Source organism: Girardinichthys multiradiatus, chromosome 10 (genome assembly GCF_021462225.1).
Source record: "Girardinichthys multiradiatus isolate DD_20200921_A chromosome 10, DD_fGirMul_XY1, whole genome shotgun sequence".
Taxonomy (NCBI): domain Eukaryota; kingdom Metazoa; phylum Chordata; class Actinopteri; order Cyprinodontiformes; family Goodeidae; genus Girardinichthys; species Girardinichthys multiradiatus.
Window position 1 is genome coordinate 1,775,604 of NC_061803.1, and position 19,510 is coordinate 1,795,113.

Genomic DNA, 19,510 nt, shown 5'->3' on the forward strand with positions numbered 1-19,510 from the left:
AGAACCAACTGGACCTTCAGTGGTGAGAATGAATGGTGATCTCCAACACAGCAAACAGCTGCTCTGTCACTGCAGAGAAGATCAGGATGCATCCCCACAGTCCTCACTTTTCCAGGTTCTGGTTAGCTGAGATCTCGGCCCGTTCCTGGTCCATTTTCCAAGTAGTTATAGAAGAATCTACAACAAATTTACTCCAGGTCTCTCCACAGAAGCCACAGGGAGAGAAGGAGGGAGGGAGAGAGAGAGTCATACCGACCACTTAAAGTCCTTTACTCTAGAACCGCATTCACCCAGTCACAGATACACAGATCAGTAGGCAACTTGCAGTAGGTGCCTTGCCCAGGGGCACCTGTGGCAGGAGGATGCTGGAATAGAATCAACAACGTAATTCAGTTGTAGGACAACTTAAACTACCATTCAGCCATAGTAGGGGGGAAAGGACTAACAAGAGAAAGTATGGATAGAGACAAGCTTTGAGTAATTTCCTTTGAATCTCTAAACCTTGAAAATCCTTAAATAGATCTTCAGCCTTTTCCAGACTGCGTAGGAATCATTTGAAGGAGGAACGGCTTTGAGATAGATGCCCATCGAGCTTCTGCTGTCCAAACTGGTTCACCTTCAGGTTTCACAGGGACACCAGAAGGTGCTGAGTCATTGTTTCTCAGCCCGGCTCCTTGTTTCCTGCTTCAACATGAAAACCTTCAGTTGGACCTGGTGACGAGCCGATCAGGTCATCCAGTTCTTTGGGTGAGTTCTGTTGGACCAGGGGGACCAGAGTGTTAGGAACACGGGTCCATCAACAGATCCATAATATCAGGATCAATCTGCAATGGCAGCATGACGACAGCTCAACTTCTTCACAAAAAATTCAGACCAGTCAGCTTTTATTGTTTCCTCTGTTTATTTATGTGATATCACAGCAGCAGAACTGTAAGCAGCTGATCCTAACGACTGAAAACCGATAAAAAACATGTTTGTTTTTACATAGAAGCACTTAAAGGTGATGAAATCAGACGATTTGTTACAACCACACCAAACTGCTGCAGCAGAACAAGTCAAAGGAAACATTTACGAGTGAATTCTGGCATTTAAACAACAGCAAGACCGACACTTTTTTATTTTAAACCTGCAAACTGAGGAGAAATCCCAAAATAAGCATTCAAATGATCTGGTTTACATTACATCTAAAAATAGTCTGCAGCTCCTGTGTGCCTCCTTCCTATTCATAGTTAACGTTGCATCAGGCTGCAGCAGAATAACAGCACAAGGATCTCCTCTGTTCTCCAACAAAACATGCAACAGATACCAAGACCTGCTGCTGTTTACCGAGACTGGAAATGTGGGAAACCTTCATGTTGCTGGAGAAGATGGGAAGCTCTTTAGAGCGCCCCCTGGTGTCATCCTGAGCTACAGCAAAGCAGTGAAAGTACCATCAAGTAAACAAGTTGGCATTTTCAGCATGACTCATCTAGATGACTCAAGAAGTCCAATTATGAGTCAAAAACAGGAAAAGTAGCCATGTTTGAGGGAGATCTAAACAAACACCACATCAAGAGGTTCAGTGGGAGAACCAAAGTGCTTCCAAATGGAGGAAGAACATTTTAGTCAGCTTTATTTTTACTTTTTAACTGAATCTGATGGGAGACTGACATTTCTGGAAGGCCAAGGCATTGTTGTCCAGTCACGATGTTAGGATAAAATATGTTTAAAACAATATGTTACACCCAGAAACAACAAGAAATAAAGGATTTTGTAGTGTGGAGCATTTAAAATAAAGTTTCTGTTTTCCTGTACAGGTCTGTTTCTTGAACATCAATGTGAGCAGGCAAAAGAAAGATGGAACAAAACTTAGAAGTGATAATTATCTGCAGTCCTGTGCCTAAAGCTATTCAAGCTACACTGTGACCTGCAGAGGTCCGGTTCTGGTAATCCTGGCCAATCATAACCCAATTATCAAACTGTAATCCTCACTTGTGCTTCACAGTTGTGCAGCTGAACGGTGAGATCCATAAAACGCCTCGCCTCCCTCCTAACTCCAGTGTCAATACCAACATGGATCAATGCTGGTGTCCTCAGCATTGAATCTGGCAGACGGCCCGGCAGTTTGTCGGGTTCTGTTCCTTCCGGCTTAGTCCATATTCTGACCAGCTGACACTGGATATGGCTCTAAGCACATCAGTCTAGATTTATGACAAATAATTTCTCTCGATATTTTCTGCTGTTGCTGAGAAATAATTCAAATAATTTAAAGATGATAAAATAAAAACCTTTAATATTTATAACATTTGAATATTACTCCATTCATGGCTAAAATGATTTAAATTTAAGTTTTCATTTGTAAAACACTTGTGGGACAAGATCATGGGAAAACTAGGGATCGATATCTGTCCCAGGAGTAAAACTAGGCCCAAAAGCACTAAATCAGCATTGTGTGTTCCCAACAAATAAGACATGTGGATGCAGAAATGTTTCTGCATGAAGGTCCTTGCTTCTCTCGTCAGTCCCAGAAACAACACATCCACTCTTCATGTTTCAGTGTGAGGTTCAGCTGCAGTGAGAAGAAACAGAAATGTTCTGCTCTAGAATTCATCATCTGAGCTGAGCAAGAGGGTCTTCTCTGTGTCGCCGCGGGCACCAAGCGTGCCGCGGGTGCAGAGGACGGGCGGTGGCGCCCCCTGCTCCAGAGTGGATTGCTGCGTGTACTGCTGGTAGGCCGGGGAGAAGTTGTGGATGGCGTCTTGGACCATGTCTCTGGGGTTCATCGTCTCCTTTAGGCTGCTGGAGATGCTCTTCATCGGGGCACAGCGGCCTGTGGAGGAGGAAGGAGATGGGTTGAGTTAGTGGTTAAAGGAGCTTCTCTTCTACAGAAAGAGCAGTGCTGAAGGAAATGTGTTAAAACTAAAAGGAGGAATGATTGAAGATGAGGAGGAAGACAATGAGAAGAAAAAAAAAAACAGTGATTTAGTGCTAGGACAGGGGCTGGGGGGGGGCATTAGTGATTCAGAGGGTCAGATAAGAAGAGGAAAAACAAAAAGGAGGCACAAAGATGAAAGGAAACAACAGAAAAAAAGAAAGCTGGGAACCCTGGGAAATCATAATTCAGACAATCAGCTAATGTGTGTTTTTATTGTCACAACAGGAAATGTGTCGATTAAACTATTATCCACAGCAGTCCACACCAAACTAATGCAAGAACGGCTGGAAATAACAAGATCTGGAAGCTCATTTTTAACAAGCGGCGCACTGTGGAGAGGGTGCGGAGGAATACGGTAAGCCCTATTATCACAGAGCAACGTCTTTTCAGACCATGGCAAGCCATATGTGTATTTAATCCAAATACGTTATATCGTGTGATTTTTACCTAGAAAATGTCAGCTTCCCATACAGACTTTACAAAGTATTCAAAAAGCGCCACCTACTGTTTAAACCATGTCTCGCCCGTTGAGTAACCATATTTGTTTTGCATTTATTTCTCTTTGCTTGTGCAGCGTATTGAAATGTAACCAAATCCAACACACTGTTACACCCCCAGTAAACAAAAACAAAAACAAACCAGAACCCACACATGTACCACACACAAGCAGGCAGATTTTTCTGGAGTTAAACCTACCAAACTCTCCATAATTAGGAAGAAGTCCTTCATGGTGCAGCATAGAGCAAAAGAGAGAAGTGAGGGCAGATTTGTACAAAAACATCACGCTGAATCAGGGTTATAGCGTATATTTGATGCTAAATAAAGGAGACTTTTCCTTCAGTAAGCCAACAAACGTAGTAAATCCTTCTGACCTCTTGAGTTGAGGCTTTTATCCATGTAGTCTCTGTAGGTGAAGGCATGTCGTAGGGCCAGCGCTGCAAAAAACATCTCTATGCAGATGATGAAGTTCTGGTAACCGGCGGCGACGGTGCCCTCACCCACTGAAACCTCCGGTGAGCTGATCTGGGGGATCGCCCCACATTTCTCCAAGATGGCCAGCAGCATGCCTGAGCATAAACAGGTGGAAATCACTGAAAACAAAACCACCTTCAAAAGCAACACTGCAAAGATTTTAGGCCATAAACGTAGATCTGAGCGTCAGTCTGGTTTGATTTTAGAGGTTCAGAGAGTGCACCTCTCAAAATTATTCATACGCCTAGACCTTCTCAATATTTTGTCAACTTTCAAGTCCCACAAGAGATGCTCAACTGGATTTGTCTGGACTTTGACTAGGCCATTTTAACACATGAATCTGCTTTAATCTAAACCATCCATTGAATCTCTGTATGTTTAGGGTGGTTGTCCTGCTGGAAGGTGAAGCTGATAGTTACAGTGCCTTGTGAAAGTATTCGACCCCCTTGAACTTTTCAACCTCTTGTCACATTTCAGGCTTCAAACATAAAGATATAAAATTCTAATATTTTGTGAAGAATCAACAACAAGTGGGACACAATCATGAAATTTATTGGATGTGTCAAACGTTTTTAACAAATAAAAAACTGAAAGTGGGCGTATAATATTATTCGGCCCCCTTGCATTAATACTTTGTAGCTCCACCCTTTGCTGCAATTACAGCTGCAAGTCTCTTGGAGTTTGTTTCTATCAGTTTTCACATCGAGAGACTGAAATTCTTGTCCATTCTTCCTTGTAAAACAGCTGGAGCTCAGTGAGGTTGGATGGAGAGCGTTCATGAACAGTAGTCTTCAGCTCTTTCTACAGATTCTCCATTGGATTCAGGTCTGGACTTTGACTAGGCCATTCCAACACCTGGATATATTTATTTGTGAACCATTTCATTGTAGATTTGGTTTTATGTTTTGGATCATTGTCTTGTTGGAAGATAAATCTCCGTCCCAGTCTCAGGTCTCTTGCAGACTCCAACAGGTTTTCTTCCAGAATGGTCCTGTATTTGGACCCATCCATCTTCCCATCAATTTTGACCATCTTCTCTGTCCCTGCTGATGAAAAGCAGGCCCAAACCATGATGCTGCCACCACCATGTTTAACAGTGGGGATGGTGTGTTCAGGGTGATGAACTGTGTTGTTTTTACACCAAACATATCGTTTTGCATTGTGGCCAAACAGTTTGATTTTGGTTTCATCTGACCAGAGCACCTTCTTCCACATGTTTGGTGTGTCTCCCAGGTGGCTTGTGGCAAACTTTAAACGAGACTTTTTATGGATATCTTTGAGAAATGGCTTTCTTCTTGACACTCTTCCATAAAGACCAGATTTGTGCAGAGTACGACTGATTGTTGTCCTATGGACAGACTCTCCCACCTCAGCTGTAGATCTCTGCAGTTCATCCAGAGTGATCATGGACCTCTTGGCTGCATCTCTGATCAGTCTTCTCCTTGTTCTAGATGAAAGTTTAGAGGAACGGCCGGGTCTTGGTAGATTTGCAGTGGTCTGATACTCCTTCCATTTCAATATGATTGCTTGCACAGTGCTCCTTGGGATGTTTAAAGCTTGGGAAATCTTTTTACATCCAAATCCGGCTTTAAACTTCTCCACAACAGTATCTCAGACCTGCCTGGTGTGTTCCTTGGTCTTCATGATGCTCACTGTGCTTTGAACAGAACCCTGAGACTATCACAGAGCAGGTGCATTTATACGGAGACTTGATTACACACAGGTGGATTCTATTTATCATCATCAGTCATTTGGGACAACATTGGATCATTCAGAGATCCTCACTGAACTTCTGGACTCAGTTTGCTGCACTGAAAGTAAAGGAGCTGAATAATATTATAATACACTTTTCAGTTTTTTATTTATTAACAAAGTTTGACACATCCAATAAATTTAATTCCTCTTCATGATTGTGTCCCACTTGTTGTTGATTCTTCACAAAACATTTGAATTTTATATCTTTATGTTTGAAGCCTGAAATGTGGCAAGAGGTTGAAAAGTTCAAGGGGGCTGAATACTTTCACAAGGCACTGTAACTACTGCTTAGTGTTGGCGTGTGACAAAGTTTGTGGTTGTGACAAAATGTGAAAAGGTTCAAAGGGTATTAATACTTTTCCAATGCCTCTCAAGTTTAAGTGGCTGCAGTTGTTAACAGATTTAACGACATACCCTGCCAAAAGGAGAGGAAGATGACGGACTTGACCATGAAGAACTTGAGCACGGGCCGGTAAGGGCTGAGCAGCTCGCGGGTGGCGAAGTAGAAGAGGAAGAGAGCGTAGAGAGACAAGCTGACGGAGATGTTGTAGACGATGGTGACGTACAGGTATCCGCTGGCAACGCTGGGATGAGAAGTCAGCAGAGTTAACGTCTTTGTGTGTCACTTGCTGATTGATTAATTACCATTACAGTTTAAAGCCCCAAACAGCATCAAATCTCCTCAAACTAAAGATGTTTGCATGTTGACTTGGTGAAGCCAGGGTGAAGCACTCACTTGAAGTCTCCATCTTTATATTTGCCGTAGGCCTGCAGCACAACAGTGATGGTGGCCATGAGGGGCTTGACCACGCAGAACTGCAGCGTGGCCTGCTTGCAGAAGCGCAGGAATCCTATGGAGTAAGCTTTTCCTCTGAGACAACAGGTTCCGTACACACAGCTGGACCTGAAGGAGCCACGTTATGAAGAACAATTTCAGGACGAAGAACATTTTCCATACAGAACAACGGCTTTAAATGAGAAACAAGGAAGTTAAAGCTGTAATCCTGGAACTGACTCTATAGGTTTTCCACGGATCTCTGCCATGATGGCGCTCTCTCCTCCCAGATACTCGTAGCACAGACTCAGGAAGTTGTAGATGACAAAAGCTGCAGAGAAACAACAGAAGAAGAAAAGCAAAAAATAAGAAAATAAAGAACACTAGTGCCGAAAAAAATATATATATCTTAAAAAAAAAAACAAAGCAGTTTAACAGTTTGATCACTTATTGAGACACAAAGCTGTGTTGCAGTCTGGTGGTTCTGCTTTTGATGTTCTGGTTCCGTTTACCTGACAGAAACGGTTCAGAAAGCTCGTGAAAAAGGTGGGAGAAGTTTAGGACAATGTTGGGAGCCCTGTTCCTGCAGCAGCTATGAGAAGACAAACAGCTTCTCAGCTCCCCTCACTATTGTTGCCTCGGCACCAGTTCCCTCCACACCGATTCGGGATTCCTATGAATGAAGCCCATAAATGCTCCATCATCTGCAAACGTGTTAACTGTGTGAACAGCAGGGGACTGAGCACACAACCCAGAGGGGTTCCAGTGCTCTGTGATGGAGCTGGAGGTTTTTCCAAAGCAGACAGACTGTTTTGTCAGCACATTCAGAATCAGAGACAAGTGATCTGGATCTGGCAAACCGGTGCAAATCTAGTTCTGTGATGTTTGGTTTGACAAGCCGCTCAACACATTTCATCAGTGAAGTCAGGGTAACAGGGCAGTAGCCATTCATACAGGACACAATAGATATCTGTGATACTGGCAAAGACCACTGCAAGGATAAGCAAATATGGACAGATGGAAATGAATAAAACATGAACACACCAGGGTAAAACAAACACATACAGCAACCCAGCTGTGGTTGTGTAGACCACACTGAGCTCTGAAGGTATCTTCTCAACACACATACCAAACCCAGACTCCACCTGTTTTAGCCCCCATTGAACAAATGTTCAGGAGTTAATGTAGTCAGGTGTCCATTCTTCACTAGACCTGATAAGACACACGCTGACTGAATAGTACTGCCGTCTCTTGTGACCAGTGGATTATCTCTCCACCGTGCTGCTTCGGCCGATGAAAAACAAAACCAGGCTAATCCTGTTAACCTCTGAGGAACTCCCCATCGCTCTGATGGTGTCAGCCTGTATGCTGACATGCAGCCTCAGAGAGTGAAGGTGGAGGACTAAGACACGGCTGGAGCATGTGTTGAGCGTGCTGTAGGTGACGTTGGTTGCGTCAGCACAGTGCTGATCAGTTATTTTCCCTTTTTTCACTCTAAACATACTCTACCATACACACTGTCACCTTCTGCTGATGCCTGTCAGACAAGACTCAGGTACAAGGATGCCAGCTTTATGTACACTGGCTTAGAAAACCTGGATGTAGTGATGGACTCAGACCTGAACCTTCAGAGGAACATAAAGACAGTAACAAGGTCGGCCTTCTATCACCTAAAGAACATCTCCAGGATTAAAGGACTAATGTCTCAGCAGGACCTTGAAAAACTAATTCATGCGTTCATCTTTAGTAGAATTGATTACTGCAACGGTGTCTTCACAGGTCTGCCTAAAAAGTGGATCAGACAGCTGTAGTTGATCCAGAACGCTGCTGCCCGCATCCTCAATAGAACTAAGAAAGTGGAGCACATCGGCCCGGTTCTAAAGTCCCTACACTGGTTCCCTGTAGCTCAGAGAATAGACTTTAAAATACTTCTGTTAGTCTATAAATCACTGAATGGCTTAGCATCAAAATACATTACAGACTTGTTGTCAGTGGATCAACCACCCAGACCTCTCAGGTCTTCTGGCTCAAATCTACTCTGCAGAACCAGAACCAGAACCAAACATAGAGAAGCAGCTTTTAGTCCTTATGCTCCACTAATCTGGAATAAACTCCCAGAAAACTGTAAAAGTGCTGAAACCCTAAGTTGCTTTAAATCAAGATTAAAATCTTATTTTAGAGCGGCCTTTGACTGGGCCATCTAAACATTATTAAAGTTTTCAGTCCAATTTTCCTTTCATTTTCCTTTCCATCATTCTATTCTCTTTATTTTTCTAATTACCTCTGTTGTTTGATTGTCTGTATCATTGTAATGTTTTTCCTTAAGTACAGCGACTTGTTGCTGAAAAGCGCTAAATAAATAAACTTGACTTGACTTAGAGAAACTAGTCAACAGATAAGAACTGACTGGTTGATCTGCTTTAAGAAGGCCTCTCCGCTCCTTGTTATGCTCTTTCACTTTTCCCCGAGGACGCCTGACTGCCGTGCCGGTTGCCACAGCGATACAGTAGGCCTACATACAATGAGTTGGGGAACTCTGCAGAAGAATTCATTATCTGATGAGGAGGACTTCTGAGCAGGGTTGCCACGCAACAGGTTGCCGGGAAAAATATCTGAGCGAGACGTGGCAGGACTGTGAGAAGAGCAGAAGAAGAGGAGGAAAGAGAAAACGTGTGGAGGAAGAGCAGAGAAAAGATGTACCATGAAAGGAAGCGGAAGGAAATAGGAGGAGAATGGAGGACGGCAACGTGACGCAGGAAATTCACAGCACTTCCATCTAAAAGCAGAACCGTAAACGGAGCTCAACCACTCCGTGTGTGTGACATCATGAGCTCATCGAATCAGGACCGGACTATTTCTGTCCTCATGAGGGGAACGACGTGGGTGGATGAATGGATGGATGGTTGGATGGATGGATGGATGGGTGGATGGATGGATGGATGGATGGATGGATGGATGGATGGATGGATGGATGGATGGATGGATGGATGGATGGATGGATGGATGGATGGATGGATGGATGGATGGATGGATGGATGGATGGATGGATGGATGGATGGATGGATGGATGGATGGATGGATGGATGGATGGATGGGTGGATGGATGGATGGATGGATGGATGGATGGTTGGGTGGATGGATGGATGGGTGGATGGATGGATGGTTGGATAGATGGATGGGTGGATGGATGGATGGATGGATGGATGGTTGGATGGATGGATGGGTGGATGGATGGATGGGTGGATGGATGGATGGTAGGTGGAGGGATGGATGGATGGTTGGATAGATGGATGGGTGGATGGATGGATGGATGGGTGGATGGATGGATGGATGGTTGGATGGATGGGTGGATGGATGGATGGATGGATGGGTGGATGGATGGTAGGTGGAGGGATGGATGGATGGATGGGTGGATGGATGGATGGTAGGTGGAGGGATGGATGGATGGTTGGATAGATGGATGGGTGGATGGATGGATGGATGGATGGATGGATGGTTGGATGGATGGGTGGATGGATGGATGGATGGATGGGTGGATGGATGGTAGGTGGAGGGATGGATGGATGGATGGGTGGATGGATGGATGGTAGGTGGAGGGATGGATGGATGGTTGGATAGATGGATGGGTGGATGGATGGATGGATGGATGGTTGGATGGATGGATGGATGGGTGGATGGATGGATGGTTGGATAGATGGATGGGTGGATGGATGGATGGATGGTTGGATGGATGGATGGGTGGATGGATGGATGGATGGATGGGTGGATGGATGGATGGTAGGTGGAGGGATGGATGGATGGTTGGATAGATGGATGGGTGGATGGATGGATGGATGGTTGGATGGATGGATGGGTGGATGGATGGATGGATGGATGGGTGGATGGATGGATGGTCGGTGGAGGGATGGATGGTTGGATAGATGGATGGGTGGATGGATGGATGGATGGTTGGATGGATGGATGGGTGGATGGATGGATGGATGGATGGGTGGATGGATGGATGGTTGGATGGATGGATGGATGGGTGGATGGATGGATGGTTGGATAGATGGATGGGTGGATGGATGGATGGATGGATGGATGGTTGGATGGATGGATGGGTGGATGGATGGATGGATGGATGGGTGGATGGATGGATGGTAGGTGGAGGGATGGATGGATGGTTGGATAGATGGATGGGTGGATGGATGGATGGATGGATGGATGGATGGATGGTTGGATGGATGGATGGATGGTAGGTGGAGGGATGGATGTCCTCACCTTCGTAGCAGTCCCTGATGGTGTCAAAGTACACATAGAACTGGTCGTTGGTGAAGAAGAGCAGGCTGAGCCAGGAATCGAAGGCGTAGATGGGAACGATGAAGAGGATACGCACAATGTGGCGCTGCTCTTTTGGAGAGCTGTAGAAACGGAGGTGCATGTAGATCTGGGACACAAACGAGGCACATTTTAGTCTTCAGGCAGTTTTTATGCTCATCAGACGCAGCCTGGATGAAATAATAATAATAAATAATAATAAACCAGACTGGATGCGGTAAGAAAAGCTGCTTCTCTCCTCCAACAACAACAAGATGATGAGACTGAGGTGCAGAAAGTAAAGCATTTAAAAGCTTTAGAGAATATTTAAATGGTCTTAAAAATGTTTAATTTGTATCTTAAACACCTTTAAGTACCTTAAACACATTATATCACCTGAAATCATGAAAGAAAAAACTGCTTTGTTCAGAACATGGATCCATCCGTGTTCTGAACACAAGTTGCTGCTGGGTGTTGCTTAGCAACCCCTGGCTACCTGTGGCCCATAGGTGTTGTTTGTATGGGCACCATTACTTCACCTGCGTATCAGACAACACACACAAGCACCAGCCTGTCTTTGTTGGAAGCATTCTGGGTAAACTATTACCATCACTGTATGCAGCAGGCATGTAGCGAAACATTTCCTTTCCTCTACCTGTTGCTGTGCACTGCCAGCCAGCTGGCTGAAAGAAAACTCTTCTTGCTCCTACTAAGGAAACACTGTTTTAAAACTACAGTTGGCAAGCCAGAAGCGGTATGACTGTTATTTACCAGCTGTTAACCGCTGGTAAACTTCTGTTACTCTTTAGAGCCAAACACCAATATGGATTAACTTGCTGCACAATCAGCACCTGAAAACTGGTTCTAAAAGTAGTGTTTCTTTAGTAAAACCTCATTGAAATGGAAATGATTTAGCTGTTTTATTTTGCAGTAGCTGGAGAGACTCTAAATCTGGCGTCTATGTTTGCTATGAAACCATGAACACTTTGAAATTAATTATTTATTGCAACATTCCCCAATATTACCACAAATCGCATGTTTTTCTAATTTTTACTCAGCCCTTATCTGGGATACAATGAGGCCCTCATACTGCTCCATCCCAAAGCTGCCGAGGACCACATTAATGACAGTTGTGATGATTTCCACATAGAGATGCACATCATTGGGCCGGAGACCAAAATCTGATTGGCTCTGACTGGTGACCAGCTCAAATTCTGACAAATCTAATTTTTCTCTCCTAATAATTTAATAAATCAAAATAAGAAGTGATTAATGCATCAGCCCAAAGCATGAACTGTGATTTACTTCTTTAGAGCTGAACAGAAATCTAATAAAAGTTGAGGACAAACAAATTAATAGCTGGAGGTGATTTAGTAATTTCTTTAGCTCCTGTTCAAACTTACTGTAGGACATTTCAGAAGAATCAGAATCGGCAGAGCTCAAACAGAATCAGTATCAGCCAGAAAAAGCCCAGTATTGCATCTTTACTTATACTCTGGGAAGCTGCTACCTGGTGAAAGGTGAGGATGAGAGCGGTCCAGACGAAGAAGCCAGAAATCGCCTGCGCACCTGGGGACATCAGGAAGGTGGGTTGGTCCGTTCCCAGGAGCGGGGCTTCGGGGAACCACGAGATGTTGGGCCCCATCGGGACTGCGGTAGATGGAGGTCCGGGAGCACCGCCGAGAGCTGAGTCCTCGTCCGGCCACTCTGGGTGCGGCACGTCTCGCCTCCGCAACTTGAACATCTGTGAGGGACACCGATGCTGTCAAGCATTCACACGTCTACAAAGAACATGGAGGAATTGGTATCGGTGGGACTAAAATCCAGTCATTTCTAACATCAATCATCAACCTGAAGCACAGATCCCAGTCTCTGTTATCAGTGTCACAGGACAGAACAAACCCAGTCCAGGTCCACACGTCTCACTACTAAAGAATGGCTCATTGTGTTCTGGTATCGCTCATTGATCTGCGTTAGTTTCTACTGCAGTGAATGCCATTGGACCTTGGTCAGAGAACAAGCCCAAACATTTACAACAAGGTGGTATTTCACTTCTTCGTTTAGGGCAGGGGGGTCCACAGTATGGCCCGCGGGCCATTTGTGGCCCCTGGAATGACTTTGTATGGCCCATGATTGCAATTCATTATAGGGCCACAAATATCCAGCTGCATTTCACTCAGAAACAGACTTGGGCACATCCATTCATTAAGCCTGGCTAAATACAAAGAGGGGTCTTTGTTGCAGGAAATCAACTAAAATCCTTTTCTAGTCAAAACAATTTGACCCAAAATGTTAGAAAACTAGAACGTTTTCCTTCAGGCAAATATCTAAGACCCTTTCCTGGCCCCACAATAATTAGTTATTTTCTACTTAGTTTCATTAAAATATTGCATGTTTAATTTATGAACCCATGTGATTTACATGGCGGAACACTGTTCTCTCTTTAACCCAAACGCTGGAAAAGAACTTGGGTAGTTCAAACTAAACATCGGGTCAAAAACTGGGGCCCAGTTTGCTGTGTTAGAAAATAAAAGACCCGAAGACGGCCATTTTGAATTTTACAAGGACCTGATCAGACTTCACTGAACCAATAGATGGTCATAATGTTATGTCAGTGGATTAATGACTTTAACTCCCACTTATTCTATGTCAAACTGTCTATTATTGTTGAACTGCATCATTTGTTAAATAAAAGTATGTTGAAATAAACCGAATTTAACAAAACTGGACCCTAGACTGTTTAGGAACAAGGAAACTCCCGACTGATTTGATTTGTTTTTGGTCCAAGGACTAAAACTGATAAAACAGGAAATGTTTCGGAGACCCTTTGATAAAGGATTTTAGTCTTGGTTTCAACAGGAAATAAATGCAATATAATCCTCTATCTATCAATGTGCATGTTGTTATCCTCATCTAATTTTCATAATACTAAAAACAAATGTCAGATAATGTGTTTTTAGACTGAAACTGGTTAAATCTCTTATTACTGAATGAAGTCACGATTTGACCCTTTAGGTCACCAATCAGAGCCGACCACGAGAAAATCAGCCGGCTCTGATGTCTGGCTGGTTTATCTCCAGCAGGAACCCTGTTCTTTGTTTTATGTTGGGTGCCGGGGGTTTCATTAAACCCACACATCAACCAGTAGACCTGGAGGTATCAGAACCCGCCGGCACCACAACAAGACTGTCAATGAAATGATGCTGTAGTCAGGCAAAAGGACAGCTGGGTGTTTCACTTGGAAGGTGAAAAGGTCAGCTAGAACAGGGTGGCTCACACACACACTCACACACACACACACACACACACACACACACAGAGTGGAATAACATATAGGAGATGCAGGGTATAAAGCAACAGATGGAAAGCAGACAGGGTGTTTGTGGGTAATAACATCAGTGACAGCCAGACTGGATTATCTTCATGCATCTTGTTGTTTTATTTTTCATCCAGACCAGAAGATTAATTATGAAACTGCTGTGATTAAATCTAATTTACTGGATTTAAAAAAAAAAAATTAATGGAACAGTTGTATTCTATTAGAAACTAAATTATTTTCATGATTTGTATTAAATGAAAATAATAATGTAAAATAATACGAATTTAAATTATAATATAAATGTAATAATCATGTTAACTGGTTTTATTTACTGGATGGATAGTCTGAGAAGAGGTTCTAGTTTTATACTCACCTGGTGAACTGGGCCCTGCTTCAGAACCTCCCCCAGCTGCTCCAGACGAACTCTTCGGCTCCAATAACCCAGAAACGGTCTTCCTCAGTGGCGCACCAGGACATCCATGTTGGTTCCCCAGCGGACCGCCTGACCCGTCAACCCTCAGGGTCTCCCCCTGGACGACCAAACAGGAAAACTCTGCTCTCAAAGTTCAGTTCGCCGGTTCCGCAGCTCTTGTTCTCTCTTTTAACGGATCCAGTCGGTCCATTCCTGACGCTTCCAGTCGTTATTTGAGGAGTTTTTAACCAGTTGGTTCGGGTTGCCTCCTCCCTCTCCGCTGAGGACCACAATCTCTGATTAACTCTTCATCACAGCAGCTCCGCCCACCAGGCCACGACGAGCCGGCTCAACCAATTAGAGGATGAGCACCTCAGTTTAGGGCGGGGCTTAAATGCCGAGCGCAATGAGTTTGCGCAGCTTTATTCTGGGACTCGCAGATGACGTTCCCACACGCTGACAGCTTGCGCTGTGTACTGTTTCTGGTCCAAACTTGGTCTGGCGTGGGAAATCACGGATCTCCACGAAAGCTTTTACATCATGTGTTTAGATTTATTACCTGTTATTTTAACCTACTTTGTCTGATTTATTTAAACCTGCAAAACATAAGTTATCAGCTGGTGGAGAAGTAAAATACCCCTGAAACCAGATATTTACATACAATTCAATTCAATTTATTTATATAGCTTCAATTCACAACATGTCGTCTCAAGGTTCTTCACAACAGTCAAGTTCATACATTCCAATTAATCGTAATCATTGAACAGTTCAGTCAGATTCAGTTATTTATTCAAATTGGATAAAAAGTTTTTCTGTCTAAGGAAACCCAGCAGATTGCATCCAGTCAGTGACTTGCAGCATTCACTCCTCCTGGATGAGCATGTAGAGACAGTGGATAGTCACTGGCGTTGACTTTGCAGCAATCCCTCATACTGAGCATGCATGTAGCGACAGTGGAGAGGAAAAACTCCCTTTTAACAGGAAGAAACCTCCAGCAGAACCAGAACCAGGCTCAGTGTGAGCGGCCATCTGCCACGACCGACTGGGGGTTTGAGAGAATAGAGCAGAGACACAAAGAGAACAAAGAAGCACTGATCCAGGAGTACTTTCTATGGGAAGGAAAAGTAAATGTTAATGGATGTAGCTCCTTTAGTCGTTTCATCTAGAAAGAAAGAACAGATAAACTCTGATCCAGTTTTCAAGGTTAGAGTCTGAAAGAGAGAACATAGAGTTAGTTACAGTAGAAGCTCAGTCAATCACCATGTCTAGGAGAGAGAAAGGGTTAAACACTAAAAGACAGGGCTATGTGGATCATCGGTAGAAGGTGAGTATTAAGTTGTTGCCAGCAGAAGCTCGGACGATTCCCCTCTCCAGAAAGGTGTCACAGGTAGACACAGAGCCAGGCCAGGTGTAGCTTCTAGGAAGAGAAAAGAGAGAACATAAAGTTAAAGGCCGAAATAACAACAAATAATGCAAAATTGGAGAGTAGTATGAGAATGTAGCGAAGAGGGTGAAAGTGGTCATTATGTCCTCCAGCAGCCTAAGCTTATAGCAGCATAACTACAGAGATAGTTTCAGTTCAGATTATTTAGTTAAATGGTGCTTATTTACAACAATGTCGTCTCAAGGAACCCCACAAAAGGTCCCACTGATGGTCATTGTTATACTAAAAACCACAAGGATTGGGATACCTCTCTCTGTCAGACTGATTATAACCATTGGAAAAGAGAAGGGGTCATACAGGTAGCAGAAATGGAGGGTGTGTTTGGACCTCAACCATAACTGAGCCGGTTTAGACTAAACCTGACTCCCCCTTACTCCATCCAACAGGGAGGGAGGAAGGCTCCCTCCCTGATAAACTAAGCCACTCTAACTATAAGCTTTATCAAAAAGGAAAGTTTTAAGCCTAGCCTTAAAAGTAGACAGGGTGTCTGCCTCACGGACTAAAACTGGGAGCTGGTTCCACAGGAGAGGAGCCTGATAACTAAAGGATCTGCCTCCCATTCTACTTCTAGAGACTCTAGGAACCACCAGTAAACCTGCAGTCTGAGAACAAAGTGCTCTGTTAGGAACATATGGACCAATCAGATCTCTGATGTATGATGGATCTAGATCATTAAGGGCTTTATATGTGAGGAGGATAATTTTAAATTATATTCTGGATTTAACAGGGAGCCAATGAAGGGAAGCTAAAATAGGAGAAATATGATCTATCTTTTTAATTTTCATCAGAACTCTTGCTGCAGCATTTTGAATCAGCTGAAGGCTTTTAACTGCATTTTGTGGACATCCTAATAGTAAAGAATTACAATAGTCCAGCCTTGAAGTAACAAATGCATGGACTAGTTTTTCAGCATCACTCCTGGACAGGATATTTCTAATTTTGGCAATGTTCTGGAGATGAAAGAAGGAAATCCTAGAAACCTGTTTAATATGGGATTTAAATGACATGTCCTGGTCAAAAATAACACCAAGGTTTTTTACTTTATTATCGGAGGTCAATTTAATGCCATCCAGGTTAAGTGATTGACTAAGCAGTTTCTTTTTTAAAGACTTCGGTCCAAAGACGACAACTTCTGTCTTGTCTGAATTTAGAAGCAGAACATTTAAAGTCATCCAAGTTTTTATATCTTCAAGACATGCTTGTAGTCTATCTAACTGGTTGGGTTCATCAGGATTCATGGATAAATAAAGCTGAGTATCATCAGCGTAACAGTGAAAATTTATCCTATGCTGCCTGATAATTTGACCTATTGGAAGCATATATATAGTAAAGAGAATTGGCCCAAGTACTGAACCCTGTGGTACTCCACAATTAACCCTGGAGTTTAAAGACGATTTATCATTTACATGAACAAACTGGAATCTGTCAGACAAATAAGATTTAAACCAGCCTAGCGCTGTTCCCCTGATCCCTACAGCATATTCCAGCCTTTCTAAGAGAATATTATGGTCGACTGGATCAAATGCAGCACTGAGATCTAACAGAACCAGAACAGACACAAGTCCATTATCTGAGGCCATAAGAATATTAGTGACTTTCAGCAGAGCTGTTTCAGTGCTATGATGAGCTCTGAAACCTGACTGAATCTCTTCAAACAGGTCATTGCTGTGTAAATGTTCACACATTTGATTAGCAACTATTTTCTCAAGAATTTTAGATAAGAATAGAAGATTGGATATAGGTCTGTAATTTATTAAATCATCTCGATCAAGTGAAGGTTTCTTAAGTAAAGGTTTAATTACAGCTACCTTAAAAGCCTGTGGTTCTGATCCATTTACTAAAGATAGATTAATCATATCTAAAATGGGGCTGGTAATCAGAGGGAACACTTCCTTAAATAATTTGGTTGGGATTGGGTCTAACATACAAGTTGAAGGTTTAGATGAAACTAATATTTCTGATAACTCAGGAAGCTCCACAGGATCAAAACAGTCCAAACACAGATCAGGTTCTACAGTTACTTCCAATGTTGTCTCACTTGCTGAGGATGAAGTAATCATCTTCGGGAATATGTCAAAGACTTTATTTTTAATAGAATCAATTTTATTTAAGAAGAATCCCATAAAGTCATGACTGCTGAGAGCTAAGGGAATGGATGGCTCAACAGAGCTATGACTCTGTGTAAGTTTAACAACTGTACTAAAGAGAAACCTAGGATTATTCTTGTTCTCTTCTATTAATGATGAGAAATAAACTGTTCTAGCTTGGTGAAGTGTCTTTTTATACAACAGTAGGCTATTTTTCCAGATTAAGTAGGAATCCTCTAGGTGTTTAGAGCACCATTTTCTCTCCAATTTTCTAACATTGTGCTTTAAAGTACGCAGCTCTGTATTAAACCAAGGAGCCACAGGTTTTACACAGGTTTTGATTTGGGTCAGTCGGGATTATCAACATCATTTTTATTTGTTAAATGCAGAATAATGGGAGGGATATTTTTATTACTTTCTTCAAAGTCAGACGTTTACATACACTAACATTAATGCTCATTTAAACAATTTGGAAAAGCCAACATGATGATGAAGCTTCTGGAAAGTTCATCTACATCATTAGAAATAAATGGAGGAACACCTGTGGAGATAACGCTTAAAAAACTCTGCTTCCTTGTGTGACATCATGACATCATAAAAAGAAATCAGCGAAAATGTTATGAAGAGAAAGAACAATGGTTTAAATGCACCCTTTAAAGGCCAAAATTGATATGACAATCATGCATATGATGAGTGAAAATAAACTTCTCAAAGAATACAAAAAAATCAAAAAATGTTTTGTTGTAATAAGATGCTCACAATTACTGTCCTGTCCTCACAATAATTTACACAATCTACAGTTTGTATAGTCTGTATGATGCACTGCTGTGGAGCATAATCTGTTTCTCTCATAAGCTAAACAGGAAACTGAAGGTGCTGAAAGATTTTCCTCATGATTTAAATAATTTCTCTTATCATTGTTATCATTCACATACATCTGAGGCTTATTACTTTCAGGACGTATGGCCCCAGCCCTTCTTCTTTCATGTGGGGTCCCCCAACGCACTGTATCTACATTGTATCTCTAGCTGTATGTTCAGGGTGGCTCTGCTGCTGGAAGGTGAATCTCCACCTCAGTCTCAGGTCTTCTGGATCTAGCTCCATCCATCAACTCTGACCAGGCTCCCTGTTCCTGCTGAAGAAAGGCATCTGCACAGCATGATGCTGCCATCACCATGTTTCACTGTGAGGGTGATGTGTTCAGGGTGCTGTGCAGTGGTCATTTTCCTCCACACATTGCAATTTTCATGTAGGCTGAAAGATCACCTTCATCCAGATGTTTGTAGTGTCCTCCAAATGACTTGTTACCAACTGTAAATGGTTTTCTTCTTGCCAATCTTCCATAATTACTAGAATTATTGAATCCATGTCTAATAGCTGTCCTGTTGATAAATTATACCAACTGTGGATCTCTACAGCTCCTCCAGAGTTACCACTTTGTTTAAGGATCACAGATGCACACCACATTCCATCTACTTCACAATTATACACAATATCGTGTTAACCAGTCGATTAATCCATAGATTTAAGTTTGTG

At 42.8% G+C, this 19,510-nt stretch overlaps 1 protein-coding gene across 1 annotated transcript; it reads right to left on the bottom strand.

The window, feature by feature from the left end:
* Positions 1 to 882: 882 nt before the first annotated feature.
* On the bottom strand, positions 883 to 14,771 carry tmem184ba (transmembrane protein 184ba). The gene is made up of 8 exons (XM_047376986.1): positions 14,405 to 14,771; positions 12,223 to 12,456; positions 10,677 to 10,842; positions 6,657 to 6,747; positions 6,378 to 6,545; positions 6,056 to 6,225; positions 3,787 to 3,981; positions 883 to 2,809 (listed from the first exon to the last, which is right to left on the bottom strand). Exons 2-8 carry the CDS (start codon positions 12,454 to 12,456, stop codon positions 2,580 to 2,582), a joined length of 1,254 nt encoding a protein of 417 aa, XP_047232942.1. The 5' UTR covers positions 14,405 to 14,771; the 3' UTR covers positions 883 to 2,579.
* Positions 14,772 to 19,510: the final 4,739 nt, after the last annotated feature.